A 21,995-nucleotide genomic window follows, 5' to 3' on the forward strand; every position below is an offset into this window, starting at 1 on the left:
TGTTGTCATGCTCACAGAGAGAGAATAAAAAAACAAACAAACAAAACAAAACAAAAAACTAAGCGACTGATCAGTTCAAGCTTGTTTTCAGCAGTAGGCTGCAGAGCTAGACGTGGAGGTTCCCTGAGGGGTGTGGGATTTTCTTTGTTGTTGGGGTTTTTTTTTGCTTACATGACTTTTTTTGGACAATGCACATGTGTATATATACATTTCTATATTTACACTGCATTGTATGCTTTCTTGTTGTGTAAATAAACATTCCTCAAGGCATTCTTCTCAATGGTTTAACATTTCTTGGTGTGAGCTATTTTTCAGAATGTTTTTAACAAATCAGGCTTTTAAAAAGTGACGAGGACTCTTTCTATAAAACACGGCAACCTTTTATAAATTATATGGAAAATCTCCCATCCCATGTGACTGTCTGCATGTTCTGTCCATTTTCACCACACTAGAATTATAAGAGACCATGTAATTGTGGATAAGAAAACCTGATATCTCAAATCCCCCCACCCTATGTTTTTGTAGTGAAGATTTAATTTTATTAGTTACATTTTTATTTGCATTGTTATTATTTTGTTTTTTAAACGTTCGTAATGTAAAATTGGTGTTTGTGTACTGTCAATTTGTGACTGTGTGGTTTGTATATTCTGAAAAACTAAAATAAAATATACCCAAAAAAAAGTAATGAGGACTCAATTGGCCGTTTTAAAAAAGCGATGGGGTCATCTATGAGCACAAATTATGCATTTTAAATATTAAAGGGGAACTCAGGGGATTTTTACACATTAAGATCAGTTTACTCACCAACAGGAGTGCTGAAGAAAAAGGCAATTTGCTGAAACACTAAGTGAAATAATCAATTAGTCGATTGACAGAATATAATTGCCAAATATTTCAGTGACTGATCAGATCATTTATCAAGGAAAAATGTTGTAGATCATCGTAAACTGAATATTTCTTTATATTTTAGACTGTTGGTTTGACATTTGGTCACATTTGTATTTAAGAAATTGTGATTTGACAACACTTTTTATAGACAAAGAGAATAACAATAAGAATAATTCATACTGTTACCAGCTTTAACTAGTTTAAATAGCTTCGGGAAGTTTAATCTATTGCAAATCATTATATTTTATAAGCTGTCACTTTATATTTAATATCACTTTACTTCTCTTTAAAGTAAAACTTTTGTACCTCTGTGTATTTATTTACTGCCTTGCTAAGCATATTTATTTTACCACAGCATATTCCTGTTACTGTGTCTTCTTGAAACTACTGATTCATATCTCGTACTTCATATTTTATCTTCCTATTTGAACTTCTTTATGTCCCTATATTGTAAGATTTAGGTTCGCTTTTTGTTCCTACCTGTGTGATTTAAGTATTACTATTATTATTTTTTATAGGCCACATACTTAAATTGCATAGTTGGAGGGAGTCTGTGACCCAAGTTTTTTAACTGCTCTTGTAATTGTTGTTCATTTGACAATAAATACATAAATAAATAACCTTGACAATGATCATATGTTTCGTATGAAAAATAGTAGCTATAGTCATTTGATAAATGTAATGGCAGAAAACACAATATATTAACTTCTGAAATGTCATCAGTAAAGTAGCATGAAATCAAAATATACCTGTAAAAATACAAGTAGTAGCTCAGAACTAGTAGTAAGTCAAGTTTTTTGTACATTCACTTCAAACCCTGAAGCTTAGTCTGTGTTTACAGGCGACTCATGACTCATACTGGTGTTGTGTTTTGTGTCTTCTCTGCAGGAGCTCACCTCTCTCCACCCCATGCAGCAGCTGGTACTGATGCCACCATCTCACCTGTCATCTCCCTCCCCCTTCCTGCTCTCCCAGAGTCCCACCAGCCACCAAGGTGAAGTCCTAAAACTGAGACAACACAGAAAATCAGCATAGGGGGACTTATTTTCAGGGATTTAAGGCGCCATTTTGGTTTTATTTCAGCAGTACTCTAATACAAAGTCTTTCTTTATTAGACTGATGTTTTGGATAGTATATCAGATTTCTTGCTGAGAGTAAGGGAGAGTGTTAGGTGGGGTGTGACTTTGTTTTTATTATTCAATGCATGACCCACTCCATCATAATTTAGACAATAGCTCTTTAAAACTTACCCTTTGATGTTTGAAAGTTGAATTCCTGAAGTCGAAAACAAGCCATGGTTTTTCACTCTTGTTTGTGCAAATGGTTTATTTTTGCATGAAATTTTAAATGAGACATAGAAAAAAATGATTTAGATAAAATATACGATTTGGTTATGTTTTGTTTCTTTTTTCTGATGGAAGCATTTGTCGCACATTATGTGTCCAAGGACCATCAGAAGTTTTGAAATCCAACAATAATTTTTGTGTTTACAGTTTCTGGCTGTGATACATGGTGTAATAAATGGTGTAAATCTCATACTATTGCAGCCCTACTCCACAGTGCTTAAAAAAGTATTTGACATGTTCCCCTCTTTTCGCACCACCGCTCCCCCCTTACTTTGTAAAAATGATTTTAATATTTAACCAGAAAACCCTATTGAGATTTAAAATCTCTTTTTTAAGAGTGCCCTAGCCACAACAGGAAGCAACATAAGTTACAGACAGACAACACAGAGCAAAAAAATGCAGAATAAAAATGTAAAGCTCTAAAACAAGCAATATAAATCACAAAATAAGATTACTACAAGGTAAATATGCTAGAAAATATAATGTGTGCTGGAAATGAACCGTAAAAACACAAAAAAACAGCAACTACACATGAATGCAAAGACGGTGTGACACTGGCATATAGAGGATTGTGCACAAAAATCCTGCAACTTATAAATAATGAACAGTCCCTTAGATGAGAAGATCCACTCCTGTGTCTGTACGGTAAATATAAATCTGTGGACACCAGCCTGTTAGCTTAGCTTAGTTTAGCTTAGCATTAAAAACTAGAAATGTCTGAATCCATTAAAAGGCAACAAAATCTTTGTGCAGAAATATATTTATTGTTAGCGTAGACCTGTTGTCTTTAAGGAAAAGTCCAGCATCTTAAAAAAGCATAATTTTTTTCCTTACAAATATTAGTTTACAAAACTGTTTTCTTCATTGTCTGTGGGTTTAAATATAGAGCTGGAGCTAGGACATGGTTAGCCTAGCTTAGCGTCAAGAGTGAGCGCAGCTAGCCTGTCTCTCTTTGCTGTTTAAGCTAACAGGATAAAAACAAGAATTTGTGATTTTAGGGGACTTACCTTGACAAAGAAAAGGTTATCTATGTGCCCAGTGCGTCTGCATCTGTTTAAGATAAAGAAATAAACCTCTGAAGCTCACTAAAGTTTAATTTGTTAATAAACTCAAATGTAGACTAGACAGTTTGCGGTTTCTTCCCACCTAGGATAGCGGACGCCTGACCCGCCCCTTCTCTGCCTTGATTGGCTGACTCTAACCAATCTCGCCTGTCATGCCTACTCTTGACCAATCCAATCAATGATGGCAACAGGTATCAGCCAATCAGAGGAAGTTTAGGGCGGGCAATGCCTTCTTCATCCTAGTAAAGAATTCACTGGCTGAACAGTACATGTTGCATCTGTCCCTTGACCCTCAGCAGCAGCTTCTCACAGTTGTACTGTCACAAACATATAATTGATCAACACGTGGTGTTTGTCTTTGCAGCCCTTCTGCAGCAGAACCTGCTGTCTCTTCCCTGTCAGAGTCAAACTAGTCTCCTTCAGCATCAGCCTGGACTGGCTCTGACTCCACAGGTACATCCACAACACTCTCTGTCCTCAGCACAAAGTATAAAGCACAAAATTATGTCATAGTGCCTACATATGTGACCTTTGATTTATATCCTGCAACTCTACTGTTTAACTGTTTTACTGCTCTCATCAACTGAGCTAAACTGTAGACAGACACAGGCAGAGGTTGCTCCGTAGTTGCTGGATGTGGAAATAAGCAGCTGTTTGCTAACATGTTCACAGTGTTGGGGAGTAACTACTCACATGTAACGAGTTATGCCTGATTCAAGCCCGACACAGTGACATACGGTGTCGGCATGGATTGTGAACAACAATGAGTGTCATACACAATAATCCATCGTTTCATCACATGTAGTGTGTCATAGTAGATGACAACGCCACATCTGGGATGCCTCACGATGTTCCAACAGAAAGTCTAGCATGTTTGATTTTCTTTTGTGTCTTTCATGACTGCTCCCATTACTTTGACCAATAGGAAAACAGAGCAATCTGCTGCCATAAACACCTGTACGGCAACAACAGCCCAGCCTTTTAGATATTTCCTGTAGGAACGTTACCACACAGAGTAAAAAAGAAACAGCAGGCACTTGATCAACCCGCTGAGTACCGCCATTAGCATCAAGCTAGCAAAGAATGTTATTTCTTTATAATGGAGACGGACATAAAGTAAGAAAATTAAAAAATAGTGGCTTTTACTCACCACAACTGCAGAGGCTACCAGCTTCATTTGAAACAGGCTACATTAGAAATGGGCCATTATTCATTATTCCCTCTGTATTTTTATATTTTTACTTTTTATCCGCCCCCGTTTGCCTTGATAAAGTATATGCCTCGTGCCATCATTTCAAACTCAACACTTCCTGTATCTGTTTGAAATTAAAAGCCCGTTATAACTTCGGTTGAGAGAATCCCTTCATTTTCTAAATAGGCTTTTATTGTGAAACATTTGCAGGAACTTGTTGTGGAGGATTCAGTGACTGACGCATGTTTGCGTACTGTTCTGCAAATGTAGCTCTGCCCATCTGGTGGCACTTTTTCCGTTACAACAACAACATTTCGGCTAGCACAAGAACAGACACAGTGACTGAAATAATAGTAAAAGTAATAAAAATAGGACAAGAATAACATGATGACATCACACACGTTGTGAAAGACAACCGGGGATGATTGGTGTGGACCATCATGTAGTCTGTCATGTCTGTCAGCCAAGTCACGGCATGATTTTATGACTCCACAACCGCCTAATCTGACAAAGTGACTGTTGGAAGGGACAGAAATGTCTTGTAGTGTGTACCAGGCATTACATGTAATTAAATTACAAATACACACATTTGCGAGTCACTTGCAGTCCATTTAGAATGGACCTGCGACCTACTAGTTTGGAACCACTGACTTATATATCAGTGCTGCATTTACAGCTTGTTTCTGCTGCCACCAGGTGCCCAAAAAATATGTTAATTCAGTTAAAGGTACAATCTGAGTACAAAATGGTACTGTTGGCAAAAATGGCACAAAATGTTCTCACTAGTACCTGTACGTTAAAGTGCACCAATAACAAGCTTTCAAACAATACAATTCTGCTTTTTATGTGAGTGCAGCTAGCTTGGTGTACGCGGCACCACGAGCCAGGACAGAAGTGAGCTGCTGATGAATTCATACTGAAGTCGCCACCATTGTTAGCAAAGACCAAAAGCTGAGGACACCATCAGATCCATCATAGTCATTGTTTTGGTACAGGACAGTAAAAACCTGCTGTTGTTGTTCTTACATCGCCTGGAAACTGAAGATTTTTCTGTGATGTCTCTCTGATCCAGGCAATGAGTCGCTCGGGTCTGGCAGGACCGTCTATGGAGAACCACATGGACATGTCCCACCTGCAGATGCCCAAACACATGTCAATACCACCACCCGAGGAGCCCAGTGATCTGGAGGAACTGGAGCAGTTCGCCAAAGCTTTCAAACAAAGGCGCATCAAGCTAGGATTCACTCAGGTAATCCAGAGGAAGAACCCCGCTGCGTTTCTTAAGAGGCCCTAAAAACTGTTGTTTGTTGAGTTATGAATATTTAATGTTGTGGAGAAGATTTAAAGTTTTTTGTCTCCTGTATTTCTCAGGTTGCTTCCTTTAGGTTGTATTTATGGTTTGTGCTGGAACCCTGCAAGATCTGGTACTTGAGCGTTATTACAGCTTGAGTCTCGTTTATTTTGGCCATCATGTCTATCAGAATAATAACCCGGGTGGTCGGACAGGTTTTTAAAAACTTTATTTTCAAAGGTTATTGGGAAAAATATAACCCAAACTGGCCAGCGTTAACATCGGTCACAGTTTACAGACTCCCTGCATCAACTTTGATTGACTGTGCTCACCCAGGGATGGCAGTGTTGGCAGCTAGAATCAGGACAGTTTATTTGGCCCGATTCTTGGGCATCATTCATTTCAAGTCCCAGCCGAGTTCGGCAACTGAATGCAGTCTGGCTTCTTTCTTCCAGGTGCCAAGTTTGGGCTGTTGCTTGGCTAGTTAACCTTTGATAATGGCCCAGCGATGGCAGTGTCGGCAACAGGAATTGGGCCAGTTTATTTGGCCTGATTATTGGGCGTCATTCATCCTGAGTTGCTTAATTTAGCAACCGGATGCAGCTTGACTTATTTCTTCCAGCGTGCTGAGTGCAGGCCAATGCCAGGCCAGGTCATTTTGGCTACCTGGGTGCTTTAGTTGTGTGCAGACAACTGAGTATTCCTTCTAAATAAAAGAAATGAAATTCCTTCGAAATAAAAACCTAAATATAATGTTGGTTATTACTGTTGCCGTCTTGTTTTCAGTCTGTGTGATCATCTTGATCATCTTGATCATCTTGTGTTGGTTGCCCTATTGGACTTGTAGCAACGTCACTGTGTTCCCTGATCTCAGTGATTACTTTAGTGAGTGCCATGTTATCATAATGATAGAAACGATGGATCAAAATAAGACCCAGGTTGTAATAAATGAGAATTATCCTTCAACAATAACTACATTTTAGTTGGTTTAAATGAGTTTTTGTAAAAACAATTGTTGCAGTGATCTGATTTTATTTTCATGATAAATCCCAAAATCCTGGGACCGGTTGCACAAAACACCTTAGGTTTTCTCCTTAAGTATGACACTTAAGGCTTAAATTCTCCTCAGCTGAGGGACTTACTCAGTTGCACAGAATCCCTTAAGAGGTTGCCTTAGTTGAGAAAAAATGTTAACTTATTTACTGCGTTGAAAGAGATTTTACAGTAGTAAAAGTTTCCAAAGAGAGCGTTTGTTTGCTTGGACTCAGACTTGTGATGCCTGTTATCATCTCACAAAGCTGGCTCATAGTTAGTGAAAAAAGGTCAGAAGAAAAGAAGACAAGTAAAACCATACTGGTCAGAGGAGGAAGAGACTAAACTTCTGGAGGAATACAATTATGGAAAACACAAACTACAAAGTAAATTTGATCCCGAAATACCAGAGAACAGAAAACAACTGTAGGAAGAAGCAATGAAAATTAATTCAGTGTAAAATCAAAAGCATATCCATTAGGTCCACCTGGTTGCAGAGCACTCTTCTGGGGTAATTTTTTCATTTATCACCAATAACTCGATCATGTTGCAGTTAAGATAGAGTCAGAGGTACCTTAATTTTTTTTTCTTACCTTGTTTTGGTTGCTAAGGTCTTTTGTGCAATGGTCTAGGGGTTTCTTAAGTATGAGACCAAGACAAGGAGAAAACCATAAAAACTTAAGTGAACATTTTAAGGATGTTTTATGCAACCAATCTTATTTTGAAGAAACCTTAACTAGGACTTTAAGGAAAAACTTAACTTAAGGCATTTTGTGCAACTGGCCCCAGGATCCCAAGACTAAAATGGCTCTGATAGCTGATGATATCTGATCAAATACGAGCATGAGCATTTATTCATGATCTCGGAACAGCAGTTTGACTTAATATCTTAACTCAAGGTTCACCTCAGGCAAACTCCATCCACTTTTTTGTCAAACTGATCAGATATATTTTGTGCTTACATGTATATTCTGACTTTTTCATGAGAGGGTGATTTAGTCCATGTGTGTTTGTGTGTTGTCACAGGGAGATGTGGGCCTCGCGATGGGAAAACTGTACGGGAATGATTTCAGCCAGACCACAATCTCTCGCTTCGAAGCTCTCAACCTCAGCTTCAAAAACATGTGCAAGCTCAAACCTCTGCTGGAGAAATGGCTGAGTGATGCAGGTATGACACAGTGACCACCAATTTTTATTTTTTTAAATCAGTACTGCTGATTATTCTGGCTTGATGTAAAAAAAAAAAAAAAAAAAAAAGGCACCAGAAAAAAAGCTAAGCAAATGCAAATATTCAATGAAATCATCTCTTTAAGAGGAATTTTTAAGAAAAGGGTTTTTTTGACTTTGGAGAGTTTAGCAGAAATCATCTTCTGAGCATCTTTAAAACTAATGCTGCTACACAAAATCTGCCAAAAAATAAGGGTTTTATTACAACTGTAACTTACCTGATTTCATTATTGTGGATCTCTGTTATATTTTTGTTTTTACATCAGAGAACTCACCTTCTGACTCGATGACCAACCCCACCTCTCTGCCACCGTTGATGGAGGGCTACGGACGCAAACGGAAAAAGAGGACAAGCATTGAGACGAACATCAAGATGACTCTGGAGAAACGTTTCCATGATGTGAGTTTAAGGCTAAATCAATAATTAACTTGTATGTAGTGAGTGCTTTCTAGATTATAGCATTTATTGTGTTGTTTGGGTTTTTTTCAGAACCCCAAGCCCAACTCCGAGGAGATAACCCTGATCTCGGAGCAGCTATCCATGGAGAAGGAGGTGGTTCGAGTTTGGTTCTGTAATCGGCGTCAGAAGGAGAAGAGGATCTACTGCCCAGTGGCCAGTTTATCGGTCAAATCCCACAACTACAACTCCAGAATGGTTAGTTAACATCCATCTCTTTCACTTACAAACACGAAACGCTATACTGTTCTCACGTGACGCTTAATGTTTGTGTGTGTCGATGATCTCTTGAAACAACCTGCTCAAATATCTCACATCAGTGGGTCTGATATTTCAGTCTCATTTTGGAGATACAGTCATTCTCTTCCTTTCTGAGACTGAGATGAAAAGATCAATGTAACTCTCATGTTCGTCTGTTATATGCAGAGCTGGAATCAGGATGTGTTTAGCTTAGCTTAGCATAAAGACTGAAATCAGGTGGAAACAGCTAGCATGGCTCCATCCAAAGCTTAAAAACACATCTATCAACACATGATACTAACATTATATTAACACATTATATTGTGTTTAATTTGTGCACAAACTGAAGTGTTAAGTTGTGGTTTAAGGAGGAGTTATGTGCTGGTACTATTTCTTGACAAACAACGGTGTATCCATCCGCCCAGCACTTCTGTTCAGCGTCTCTGGCTAAAGCCGAGGTTGCCAGATAGGATCATAGCGAAGCAGAACCAGACAGGAGACCTGCACACTGTATTCAAAGCTCCCAGTGGTTTTAATTGTGCAGCGTTTCGATCTAACAGAGATCTTCATCAGGCATTTTGATATCACCATCACAAAGCACAACAAGAATATTAAGACACAGACGTTAGCTCAAGTAACTAACAAGTAACTAACGTTAGCTCAGGTGAGTAGCCAACAACCCGGTTTTATACATCCAAATAACGTCTTCAAAAAAGAACTGCTTGGCAACCAGACATGGATTCTCATTATAAACACTGTGTACACACAAAACAAGGTCTGAAAGAGGTGCACGCCACTTCCCACACAAAAGTTGTGATCTATAAAAACAGACTTGATGGGAGAAACTTTGACCCACGCTTAGGAGACGGGAAATTGGTGACATAGATGGTGAGGTGGAAACCTGACCGTAGACATTAGCCCCTTTGCCACTGCAGGAACTTTTCTCATTTACCCGGGATTTTGAAAAAACTTGGTATGTTTCCACCAAAATTACCCAGGGAAAAAAACTTTCCCTCAACCCCAAACTTTCCCTGAAAAAAGTACCTAGTAGGGGGATAGGACTTTTCAGATTACCCGTAATTCTTGAGGGGTGGGGCTGTGTGCTGAAGAACGCTGATTGGTGGAACACACACTTGATGCATTCCGCACTTCCTGGCAGGGGCAGCCGCTGCCGCTGCAAACCTTATTTCATTTCTACAAGCTCCACTTTGTTTGTGTTTTGATTAAGGATCAGTACCGAAACCCGGTACTAAATTAGCCCCGGGGCTAAATTATTAAAGACCATAGTATTGATAAGCGCTAACGGTATCGTTCCAGCGCTGGACTCCTCCACATACACACACACGCCTACATGACATGGTAACCGGTGAACAGCCGAGCGGCCCTGGTGGAAACAAAGTGAAGATAACTTGAAAATGACTCGAGTTGATGGCAGCTACACTCGTTACTGTAAGTGACCTTAACCCTTAGCGAGTAAGAAGCCAATACTTTATCAATACATGTGTTCAGCAGCATGAACATGTAAACATGTAGACAGGATATTTAACTCCTGCAAATAAAGGTTCTTGGAAATGTTGGTGGAAAAGGGGCTTTTGTCCAATTTTGGCTTTTGTCCATACGTACATACAGACCCCAGGCCTCTAAATGAGACAGGCGTTGATTTGTCAAAATGTGTAGCCACACCTGGCTAGTAAAAGAGACTGGGGGTTAAATTCATAACTTGGATTATTTTTGATAACAAAGAGGACTCTTATGGAAGAATGGAATATGAATAACCTACTGGGCAATCTAAAACTAGAACTATTGTGACTTTATGACGGCCTTAGAGGGAGGAAGTCACCCCTTTTTTTTCTCCGTCTGTCTTGTTTACCATGCTGGTAAATCTGAATGAATTATTCTCTGGTGCTCATGGTTTCGGTAAAATGTACTAAATGATTGAATTGAGCTGACAATGTGTAGCATCTCCATACTAACAAAAGTTAAAACATTTCTATCTGTATGTGCGATCGAAGCAGCTGACTAACGTTAGCTCAAGTGGGGAGCCAACAACCTGGTTTTAAACAACCTAAGAACTTCCATAGAAGAGAACTGCCTGGCGATCAGACCAGGCCTCTAATAGAGACAGGCCTTTATTTGTCAAAACGTGTAACCACACTAGGCTAGTAAAATAGACTGGGCGTTTAATTGGGACCAGGCTTTGAACTGAAGTAATTTTAAAATAACTCTGATATTGGCCATCCTGCATCATGAGCGGGCTACATTTACTTTTTGTACTTTAAGTGTATTTTGATACAAATGATTTTGTACTTTTACTCGATTAGACTTCCAAATGCAGAACATTAACACTGTGGTGTTGTTACTTTTACACAAGTACTGAGTACGTCTTCCATCAGTGGTTAAAAATAGAAGTTGTTGGTTATAAAGCAAACATATATTTTACAGTCTTAAAGCGAAGTTTTTTCTTTGTCTTATTTATTTTCGTTCTGTTTCAGGCTTCATCATCCAGATCCTACAGCCCTCTGGCTTCAGGCGGAGGCAAGTACTGTTTCCTACGTTCACCTGTTGATAAAGTTTGTTCTTGATGTCTTATTCTACTATCCAGGACTAATTTGCACTTGAACCAAAAACAGTTAGTGCTGTTTATGATCCATGTATGTTGGTTTCTGCATGCTCATTAATGTTTTTGACCTTTTCCTTCCAGTTTCATCAAATTCGTCTCCCAACAGTGCGAGCCGTGAAGCTTCTCCCAACAGCCTGTCCGCAGCCTCCGTCTCTTTAACGTCTCAGGTCAACCCAGCCTCCTACAGCACGCCAGGGTAAGAACATCTAAACACCCTGCACACTGATTTTTCTCACATGGAGCCTTTCAGCTGTGACACAAGGGACATTTAAAGATGCTCGTATGGGCTGATGTGTTTGCATTGGAAAGAGCCAGGCTAGCTGTTCCCACGTGTTTCCAGTGTCTACGTTAAGCTACGCTAAGGTAGCTGCTTAGGTAGCTTCATATTTATTGTACAAACAGGTAAAAATGAAGCTGCAACCAGGAGACACTTAGCTTAGCATAAAGAGTGGAAACTGAGGGAAGTGTTTGTCAGTGTTTTCCTATCATATTTGATGTTTCTGGATTAATACTCCAGCTGCATTAATGTGTATGGTGCATTTTTTTGCTGTAGATGTTTAATGCTGAGCTTATTTTAACCCCTTTACATCCTGTTGGTTGTTTTGATCTACAGCGCTAAGATCACCATATGTTTGTAGTGTGGCTGTCCTGAGAGAACCACGCATCTGTAAAAAGTCAGAGAAACAGCCTGTTTTCAGCTTTGTGATGATGCATTTTCCAGCTGATCTTAAAGGGTTTTTAAAGAGTTTATTTAGCTTAAGAAGGAAGAGAATTTTCTCAACCCATAAAGAAACAGGGTTCCTACAGCTTAGTTGGATTTGAGACTTTATTAGACCAATTTTACAATAACCAAAACTGAAGATAACAAAACATGAACTGACATGAATTACTCAGGGTTAGGGACAGGTTAAAAAGTGAGATGATCTACTTCAGATGTTGAAATTTTTTTTTACATTTATGAGAGTGGAACACATGGAAAACAACAAGGCCGCCCCCTGAACGTAGGAGATTCAGAGACCTCTCAGTCGACTGAGATTCCTCAAAGCTGAGCAGTCTTTTTTTTTTGCCAGTCAGTTTGCTGTGTGCTTCTGGGGACGTTTGGTCACCAGGGGTCTCATTTATTAAACAGTCTGTAGGACCCATACAAAAAATGTACGTACGGACAAAAGCCAAAAATGGTATACACCAAAAAGTATTTAAAACAATATAACAATTTCTACAATCAGGTTTCCACCTCACCATCTGCATCGCCAATTTCCCATCTCTAAAATGTTCGTAGGCATGAGTCATAGTTTCTCCCATCAAGTCTGTTTTTATAGATAACAACTCTTGCGTGAAAAGTGGTGTACGCTTCTTTTAGGCCTCATTTTGTGCGTACGCAACATTTATAAATGAGACCCCAGATTTTGCTGCAGGGTGAGCACTCTTAACTTTCACGCTACTCTTTGGTACAGACAGCTGCAGACACAATGCAGCAGCGCAGAGGAGGAGAAACTTTGCATCATAAGGCTCCGCGATAACATTATCTTCTTTCCTCTGCTGAAAAGTGGTGAATTTACAGCTCACAGACACTTACGACACAGTCTCTGAGTTTTATATGGTATCCAGTGTTGGCAAAAAAATATTGTTGCACATTTCCGATCCGTCGTTCACTGCTGTCACACTCAGCGTCCCGCTGAGCCTGATAAAACTTTAAAACTTTACAATGGAAAAAAAACGAATATTTGTAACAAACGGCGGATACGACTGATATAATTCTGGGTCGGGTACAGCCCTAGAAAACAATCAGCATATTAGATAAGTATCGGTTTGGTTTGAAAAAGGTTTGTTATTTGTTTTAATCAATGTATATGTTTGGTTTTGGTTCGGCTGTCCTGATCCGCATGACGTTAATGTTAGGCATTAAGCAAATTATTTTATTTATTTATTTTTAATAGATGTTAACAGTTATTTTGAGTTTATTTACAACACAATTTCAGAATAATAATACTAATAATAATAATAATAATAATAATAATTAATTACATTTTATTATTATCATTATTTTAAATAATAATAAGAAGAAGAAATGAATGAATGAATGAATGAATTAATCAAATAAATTTTATTAAAACATTAAAATAAATTAAAATGCCAGAATTAGCCAAAAGGCTTCATCTGTAGTCCCTTGGCCAGGATGTTACACAAGGCTACCTAAAATACAACAAAGCACAAAAAAGCAAACCAAAAAACGACAAAAAAAAAAGAAAAAAAAAAAAGAAAAAGAATCAGGGCATACAAAGACTTTTATAAGATTGATTGAAGATATTTTAATACCAATTAAGGCAGGTATTTTTAGACTACTTAATTCAAGTAGTTTAAGACTTTTAAGGCTTCTCGAGCAGCTGCAGGAACCCTGAAGAAACACTTCATCCTTCAGTTTATCAGAAAAAAAAAAAAAATCACATTCAGTGTCACCAGAATTGGAGATATGTGGTTTTCACTGGACAGTAAGTGGATGAGAAAGTGTAATCTAAAGAGTAACTTTTATTTGTCTGAATAATCCTCCGTCTGGTCTTTCAGGTCCTGGTACCGATGGAATCCCACTGCGTATCATCACTGAGAAACGTGAACTGTATCATATGAAGATTGTTTTGTTATGAGAAGGATTTACACTGAAGACGTGACCGAGTAACACAATGACCCCTGTTGGGAACAGGGTTACAACTGCAGGCTAAACCGTAGACGGACTCATGAGACAAAACAGCAGAGGACTGCAAACACACACGACACACATGCACACCACACAGCTGTTAGGGCAGCCTCAAGCTGTTTGATTTGTCTTCATGTGACTCTTTTCTTTTCAGAAGGAACACACTCCTGACAGAGATCACAAACACTGGTGGGGAATTTCACGCTCAATATGCTTCAGATTATCTGTTTGAATGTTGAAGGATTCAGGTTCGTTAAGAGTTTGTGCCAAGCTGTTGCCTTTTTTTCTGCTGTCTTTACGCTGGGCTGCGATCGTCTCAGCTGTTGCTGTTGTTGTAAGTTTTTATGTTCATAGTTTAGTTAGTGTTAGTGAATTTGATTCAATCCTACATTGTGTACAGCAAGCCTGTCTAAATAAACATACCAAAAATCTAAAGAATTTCATACAGCTGTTCATGGAAGAAAAAAAAAACACTTTTGAATTAATGTTTTATTACAGCTTGGGTTGTATTATTGCAGTTTTGGCCATCATGTCTATCAGCTATGATAACAACAATGATCCACAGTGCAAGACACACGATCAGCTTATGCAGATAATCACTCTGCAGTCACCAGAAGTGACCTCAAGTGTTGCTATGAATTCCTCAGTGCACTAGAGAACTATGAGTTTAGTAGGTGACAATGGAGCTACGTCTGTCTGAAAACTGTGATGGATGTTTACAAAGGACAGTGTGCTTAATGAGTTTGCTGTCTGCCTTTGTTTTCTCCTCCACACTAAATTGAAACCCTGGGGGGTTTGTTTGCAACCTGTCTGATCCCCTGCTCATGTTTCTCCACCTCTTCTTAGTGATGCTGTGCGACGTTCCCACACATCAGCCATAAACATGGTGAAAACTACAAAAATAAGAACCAAGATGTAATAAACCGGAGTTATAAGACACTTAAAAGGCCCCTGAAAACACAATTTTCTGACAAAGTTAAAACTGTTTTTGGTTGTTTTTTCACAAGAGAGATTTCTGTATTTCTGTTTTTGTTCTTGTGTTTTTTTCCACCACTTCGCATTGGACGAGGCTCAGTCACAGTCCTGATGAAGCAGAGTAGTAGCAACAATGTGATAGCCCGCCTCTTAAAGGTCTAGTGTGTGGGGATGTAGTGGCATCTAGTGGTGAGGTTGCAAATTGCAATTAACCGAAACTTCTTCCGTGTGCCAAGTGTGTAGGAGAACTATGGTGGATGACAGGAAATCTGAAAACCTGAATGGCCCTATGTAGAGCCAGTGTTTGGTTTGTCAATGATTCTTAGTTTCAGATTATTATACACTAATACATAGGCATAGATTTAAGGGGGGGTCACAGGGGACATGTCCCTCTCAGCCAATCAGACGCTGTGTTGTAGCTGATACTGTAAAATGCAGGCCACAGTTTGCAGAACCGTAATGGCGGCTCCTTAAGTAACAAACACCAACTCTAATGTAAGTGACCCCTGGAAGTAATTGCAGAAATAGAGTCAATAACAAAAATGAACCAAGAACAAGAGTACGCACTCGTAAGGTTTCTCAGTGGATAAGACGTTTTTGACGTTTTTCCGACTGGATTTGGCAAAAGTTTGATTTATCTACTGGCTCCATTAGTGATGACGAAGATGTTCCCCTGTGTTTTGTTGATGACGCCGATTGGCTGAAGGAGTTTGTCCGTAAAGGCCAGTACTCCCACCCACTGAAAGTGTTTGGGGCAACATCAAGTCCAGACTGATTCAGAGAGCGAAATAGAACATTGAGCAAGATGGTCTCACCAGGCTACTGTTTCATATATGTCCCCCCAAATGTTGAAACTTACACCCCTGCACTAATGAAAACAGTTATAAATATTATATTCCATTACTTCTAGTATATCATCCTTAATCCTACACACTGGACCTTTAATACTTAAAATTTTCTGCCTTGTCTATAGCTCTCAGCCCCCAAAACCACCAGATCCTTCTTTATATATCTAAAGGGCACTGTAGGTTTAAGCAATGACTCCTCAAACAGGAGTAAACTCTGAATTTGTTGGGGACTATTATTACTATTAACAGCGGATTAATACACATTTGGTGCACTAGTGAGTATTTCCTGCAGAGAATGAACGATGTGAGTGCAGATTTACAAAAAAATTACTGAAGCCATGCTTGTGGTAATAAAGGAACATGTCATCCAGTGCGACACTGAGTACATTTACATGCACTAATTTTTTTTACCCTTATTCTAAAAAAGAAAATACTAAGCTGTTTACAAATGAAAATGAATATTCCACTAACATTCCAGTTTACATGCAGCTGTGTATACTCTCGTGGGAAAGGTCGACGTTAAATAGTGGTAATATTTATATCTGAAAACCTGTAGGTATCCAAGTCCTTTGAGTGTTTCTTTCCTCTGGCCAGAAATGTAGGCTTCTCTTTTGGGCATCCATCTCGACCCCAGACTTGCAAAGTGTTGTGAGGTGTAAACTCAGACGCATGATTCAAATGTGCTGTATACATGTCATTTTGGAAAAGGCCTAACTGTGAATGTTGAAGCGTAATACGTTGTTGACATGACCTGTATCAAATTCAGAATAGTAGTAAAACTAGTAGGATCTGTTCATTGTTTGTTTTGGTGTTTACGTGTTGATGATAACAAAAAATTAATCTGGTTGTGAGGAGATGAGAGAAGACCTCTGCTGGTCTAACTCAGCTGCCGGGGCTTCTGTTTACTTACTTCCTGCCGTAGCTTTTTGCGCTGTTTAATACAAACTCTCAAAAAAAAGGAAAAAAACTGCCTTTCAGACAAATCGAGGTCTGACTACTCTTGTCTGTTTGGTTCTTCTCTGACCCTTTTTAAAAAATGTAATTGCTGTTTCGAGTGTCCATTGTATATCTTATTTTAGAGAAACGTTTTGCAGTGGTTTTAAAACTCTGAGCTACGTAAACGAACCACTATAATTACGTTGTATACTGTAACAGCAGGTACTTTATAAAGTGAAGTTTTTACTGATGTAACTGAGGCTGCCATGTTACGATCCTCTGAGTCTCAGGGAATCATTTGTCTTTACCTCTTAATTCCAGGGACGCTTTTTAACTTTTACTTGCTACCATTAAACAGAGGATGGCCATGTGCATTTTGTGTGTGTGTGTGTGTGTGTTTGGCTTTCTTTCTTTTAAAGGTCTACTGTGAGGGTTCGGTGACATCTAGTGGTGAGGTTGCAGATTGCAATCAACTGAAAGTGTGTAGGGGAGCTATGGTGGGTGACATAAAAACACAAATGACCCTGTGCCAGTGTTTGATTTGTCTGTTGTGGGCTACTGTAGCAACAACATAGTGGACTCAGTGGAAGAGGACCTGCTCTGTATGTTGATATAAACAGCTCGTTCTAAGGTACTAAACACAACAATTCTTAGATCAGGGGATTATACACTTCAGAAAACATCCCTTCATTTTCATTTGCTTATCTGGGCTATGTCGTGGGGGCAGCAGGCTGAGCAAAACAAACCAGACATCCCTCTCCTCAGCAACGCTTTCCAGCTCCTCCTGGAGGACCCCGAGGTGTTCCCAGGCCAGGATGCCTCCTACCAGTGGGACGTGCCCAAGACACCTTCAGCGGGAGGCACCCAGGAGGATCCTGATCTGATGCCCAAACCACCTCAACTGACCCCTTTTGACGCGAAGGAGCAGCAGCTCTACTCCGAGCTCCCTCCAGATGTCTGAGCTCCTTCCCCTATCTCTAAGGCTGAGTCCAGACACCCTACAGAGGAAACTCATTTCAGCCAATTGTATCTGCAATCTTTTGATACATAGGTGAGGGTTGGGACGTAGATGGACCAGTAAATCAAAAGCTTTTTCTAAAGATTATTACATCAATCTTCCTGAGGTATTTTCCATTTTTTTCCCAGTTACAGGTTTATTTATTTATTTTTTTTTCCTTTATCTGAATCAAGCGTCTAAAGACAGAAGCAAATTTGTGACATTGGGCTGCATGAACAAAGCCTATTTGACTTAAATCTCTGCTCTTACATGACACAACCGTTACTAAAGGCCGCTGCAAATGCCACCAAACTGTCAAATGAGATATTTGAGCTGGAATGGTGGGTGTTGTGAGGATACAGTAACTAAGGAGACAGAAATTAAGAAAATGCGCAGTATGTACACGTTTAATGATAAAAGAATAATAAAACAAACAATTTAGAATGAGCAGATTAGTCATAATAAAAAAGGCGTTGTCTCCATAAAGACATATTTCTCTCTGTTTTACAATAAGAAGAAGGCTTTGATCGTCAGTTTAGTGCCCTGAATTTTCACTGGTGGCTCCACTGGTTTCCATTCAGCTTAAATGGAGTGAGGTTGTCCACCGGTTGTCTGCTGAGGTCAGTTTCAGCATTGGGTCCCTCTTTTTCTTCGTTGGGTCCCAGTTTGATTGTGTGAGTGTTTCAGATTTCTTTGAACCTGGAATAAGAAGTTGAATTAGTAAAAAGTTACAGTTGGTTGGAGAATGAATATTAAGACATTTATAATACCATCAAACACATTAACCTTGCCCAGTGTCCATATTTTATTCATTATGTAAGGGAATAGTTTGACATTTTAAGAAAAACATTATTTGCTGACTTGCAGAGAGAGTTTGATGAGTTGAGAGGCTGTTAGCTTAGCTTAGCATAAATACAGGAAACAACTAGCCTGGCTCTGCTACAAAAAAATCAACAAACCAAGATTCTTAAAGATCACTAATTAACATGCCATGTTTCGATTAGGTTGGCGACGATGGAGGCAGTGTAAAATGGGAGTTACGTAGTGTAACTATTTTTTGATGAACAGTCGATCAGTCTCATCAACACTTTGCTCCCCACAAAATGACAAATTACAGCTTTCATATTTCTGTTTTTCTCCATGTACGGGATAAAAAACATGTCAAAAGTCCCCTTGAAATGGAAGTTAGCGTGCTTGTAGCTTCTGCACTGCGACAGTGTCACATCTCTAGTCTCCACTTCTTCATCTGTTGTTAAATGAGAATGAGCTGTACCCAACATGCCGTTCAGTTGTGTAACAGTTTCTAAGGGTCCCTTCTCAACGCACCACACGGTGTGTACAAATCTCGAGAGCTCGCACTTAACACAGCACTTCCTAAGGTACTCGGCAAAACACCCACCAGGTGTGAAGCTGACAGACAGAGACTCAGCCTATTTTAGTTTGATACTATCCTCTGATTTTACTGTTTTTCAGTTTGCTATCCTGTTAAAAACATAGGCAGTTAAAACCTCTTATATGTCCTGTAAAATTCACCCATAATGCGCATCCAATGTTTATCCCAAAAAAAAAGAAAGCTTTTCTTGTTTCATTTCAGTACATGTAGGTGCATGGTCTCATTTGAAAGGCAACACACTTGAGTTTTTTACCCCAACAGTCAATCACTGCAAGTGCTTCATTAAATTAGTTATTTAAGTGTCAACACACTGAAATAAAAGTTTTTTTCTTCATCTGAATATTTTGTGGCTGAATATAATTTGTAGCTTCTTAAAATCTGAATGAGGATAGTGATAATGAGATACTGGCTACAGTGATGAAACAAAACAAGCATCAGATGGACTGGATTCATAACCAATACGCCACAATAATATAAATAACCAGCGCCAATTAATCAGTCAATGAGAATGTGTGTGTGTGGGCGGGGCATAAGCACATACAGCCAGCAGCAGCAACACCCCCTGTCTAACACCGGCACACCGTGAGGATGGAAACAGGGGGCTCGGTGGGGATGGAGCACCTGCTGCAGCAAGCCAACACGCCTTCTGCGGTCATTTTGACACTACAACCTGATTGACTGCAGAAACAGGTGACGTGCTTTACGTTCTAAAACCAGCTGCTGGCGATTTGACCAGCTGAGTTGCAGGTGACACCATCAGCCGGCTTGAGTCGAGCGAAGACCGGCCAGTTCACACTGCTGCAACTTTTCTCTGCAATATTCTAAAACAGTTTAGTCTTGTCGCGAATCTTTGGTGTGAACTGGGCTTTAGGAGTTCAAACCAAGACCCAAAAGCCATAGCGCCGATCGCTGGCTACTGATTGGCTGTAAACCAGGAAGTGTGAGAAATCCACACGGTTTCATCACAGGCCCTCATTGACTATTAAGGCCATAGAAACAGCACTGGAAGCTCCTATTGGCTCAAGTGAGGTATCAATGAAAAGGTCAGGAGCTCACTTCCATTTAATATCTGGAGTCAGCATAGTAACATGCAAACGGCAGAATTTATGGATAATATGTGGAGGAATATTAACACTTGAAACAATGCAACAGCAGTTCCTGGATATCTATGGATGTAATAATGTGTTTGGACTAAATATTTTCGCTGGATTTATATCATCTGGACTGTCAGTGTGTGAGAACTGTGTCAGCAGCATTTCTGTTTGGATAATATGGATCTGTGGATTCAAATTATGCTTAATGGGTGAGTTACAGCAGTTTGTTTTTTGCCTGACAGAAGCGTTAATTGATCCTGCTGTGGTGGTTGTATCTTGAAATGGTCAGCATTAATGGCACCGCAAGGAGCGTAGATTTCAAACTACAGGTTATAGCACATACAGAAGTAACTGACGTATCATAATCATCAAACAAAGCCTTAAAAAAAACCCACGGACGGGCCATCGGATTTCTATTAAACTCAAGGGACTTCCCCAAATCTAAAAATAATACCAGTTTCTTTATGACCACAGCGGGTGTTGATACTCACCCTCTGACTCGAGGATTACGTCCACACCAACCCTGAGCTTCTTTATAAACAAGCCTGGACAAAAACTGAAGACAAACAAATGTGTCAGTCAGGGCATTGTTACAAAACTACAGAAACATCATTATCCAAAACATGACTGAGAGCAGTGATGGCAAAAGGAACCTGATGTCTGAAACCTGCTGTGTTTAAAGAGTAAAGATATTGAGTTGTTTCTGACCAGGCAGGCTAAGACGTCGGCAGAGATGAGCATGTAGAAGACGTTGTTCCAGCCAGTGGGAGAGATCACACCGGCTAACAGAGGACCCACTGCCGCTCCTGCAGAGAACACATGAGCATCAGCGCATGAAAACCCTTTTAGACGTTTACACGCATTCACCAGGAAACAAAATAGAGCACCAAAATGTTCTCACTGAAAATGTTAAATGCAAAAAGAGGGGAAGAAAATGGAAAAACAAAAGATATTTCATTTGTAGTATCTTCTATGGTAATTTTCTGTTATGTCTCTTGACTTTTGTACAGTATTTATCATTAAGCACGAAAACACCAAGACTCATTTCTTCCATGTGCAAACCTAATTGTCAGTGAAACAGATTCTAAATCAGAATTTTATGGCCTTAAGAGGCTGCGTTTTTTCTGAGGCCAGTGTATTGTTTTAATGTGGGAGTGGGATTGCCACATATTGACGCTGTGCACAAACGTGGCAGCATGATGAGGCGCTGGGTGTGAATTCTGCATCGAGCGCTGCCTGTTGGAGGTTTTTTCTGAGTGCCAACAGTTGATAAATGTTCAACTTTGGGTAAAAATGCAGCACTCGTCACTCAGTATGTTTACATGCACAGTTAAGTGGAGCTACAGTTACAGATGGACGAGGACATTTAACTGGACTACTGTCCATGTCCCAGTACACAAGCACGGGAGGGGAATCCATTTATTGACCCAAGTATGTCCGACTCCTCTACAATAGGTGGAGATATGCCCCCTTTCAGCTTGTTAGTATTGGACCTTTTTCCTGTTGACCTATTACATCACAGACCAAACAATGGACAAACAAGTTAGCTACGGTTGGCTAGCAGCTAACTGGTACCATGGTGGACAGCTTTACAGCTCTGTACATTTGGTCCTTCCAAAAAGTCACGGCTCTGGATGTAGATTTCTTCATGTTGTTACCGGCTTCTTCTTCTCTTACACATTTAGTGCTATCGGACTTCTGGG

The 21,995-nt window shown here is 39.6% G+C and overlaps 2 protein-coding genes across 2 annotated transcripts in view; one reads left to right on the forward strand and one right to left on the reverse strand.

The window, feature by feature from the left end:
- pou2f3 (POU class 2 homeobox 3) overlaps positions 1 to 17,180 on the forward strand; it is a 36,283-nt gene extending 19,103 nt beyond the window's left edge. The window contains exons 5-13 of the mRNA XM_033636958.2: positions 1,777 to 1,882; positions 3,663 to 3,751; positions 5,563 to 5,739; positions 7,840 to 7,981; positions 8,307 to 8,440; positions 8,531 to 8,695; positions 11,230 to 11,272; positions 11,439 to 11,553; positions 13,920 to 17,180. Coding sequence (XP_033492849.1) covers positions 1,777 to 1,882; positions 3,663 to 3,751; positions 5,563 to 5,739; positions 7,840 to 7,981; positions 8,307 to 8,440; positions 8,531 to 8,695; positions 11,230 to 11,272; positions 11,439 to 11,553; positions 13,920 to 13,959 — 1,011 coding nt within the window. The 3' untranslated portion in view covers positions 13,960 to 17,180. The remainder of the gene's footprint in view (positions 1 to 1,776; positions 1,883 to 3,662; positions 3,752 to 5,562; positions 5,740 to 7,839; positions 7,982 to 8,306; positions 8,441 to 8,530; positions 8,696 to 11,229; positions 11,273 to 11,438; positions 11,554 to 13,919) is intronic.
- A 1,018-nt stretch (positions 17,181 to 18,198) lies between these two features.
- slc37a2 (solute carrier family 37 member 2) overlaps positions 18,199 to 21,995 on the reverse strand; it is a 29,686-nt gene continuing 25,889 nt past the window's right edge. The window contains exons 16-18 of the mRNA XM_033650090.2: positions 21,001 to 21,098; positions 20,784 to 20,848; positions 18,199 to 18,504 (exon numbers count right to left, since the gene is read on the reverse strand). Coding sequence (XP_033505981.1) covers positions 18,489 to 18,504; positions 20,784 to 20,848; positions 21,001 to 21,098 — 179 coding nt within the window. The 3' untranslated portion in view covers positions 18,199 to 18,488. The remainder of the gene's footprint in view (positions 18,505 to 20,783; positions 20,849 to 21,000; positions 21,099 to 21,995) is intronic.

Source organism: Epinephelus lanceolatus, chromosome 11, assembly GCF_041903045.1.
Source record: "Epinephelus lanceolatus isolate andai-2023 chromosome 11, ASM4190304v1, whole genome shotgun sequence".
Taxonomy (NCBI): Eukaryota; Metazoa; Chordata; class Actinopteri; order Perciformes; family Serranidae; genus Epinephelus; species Epinephelus lanceolatus.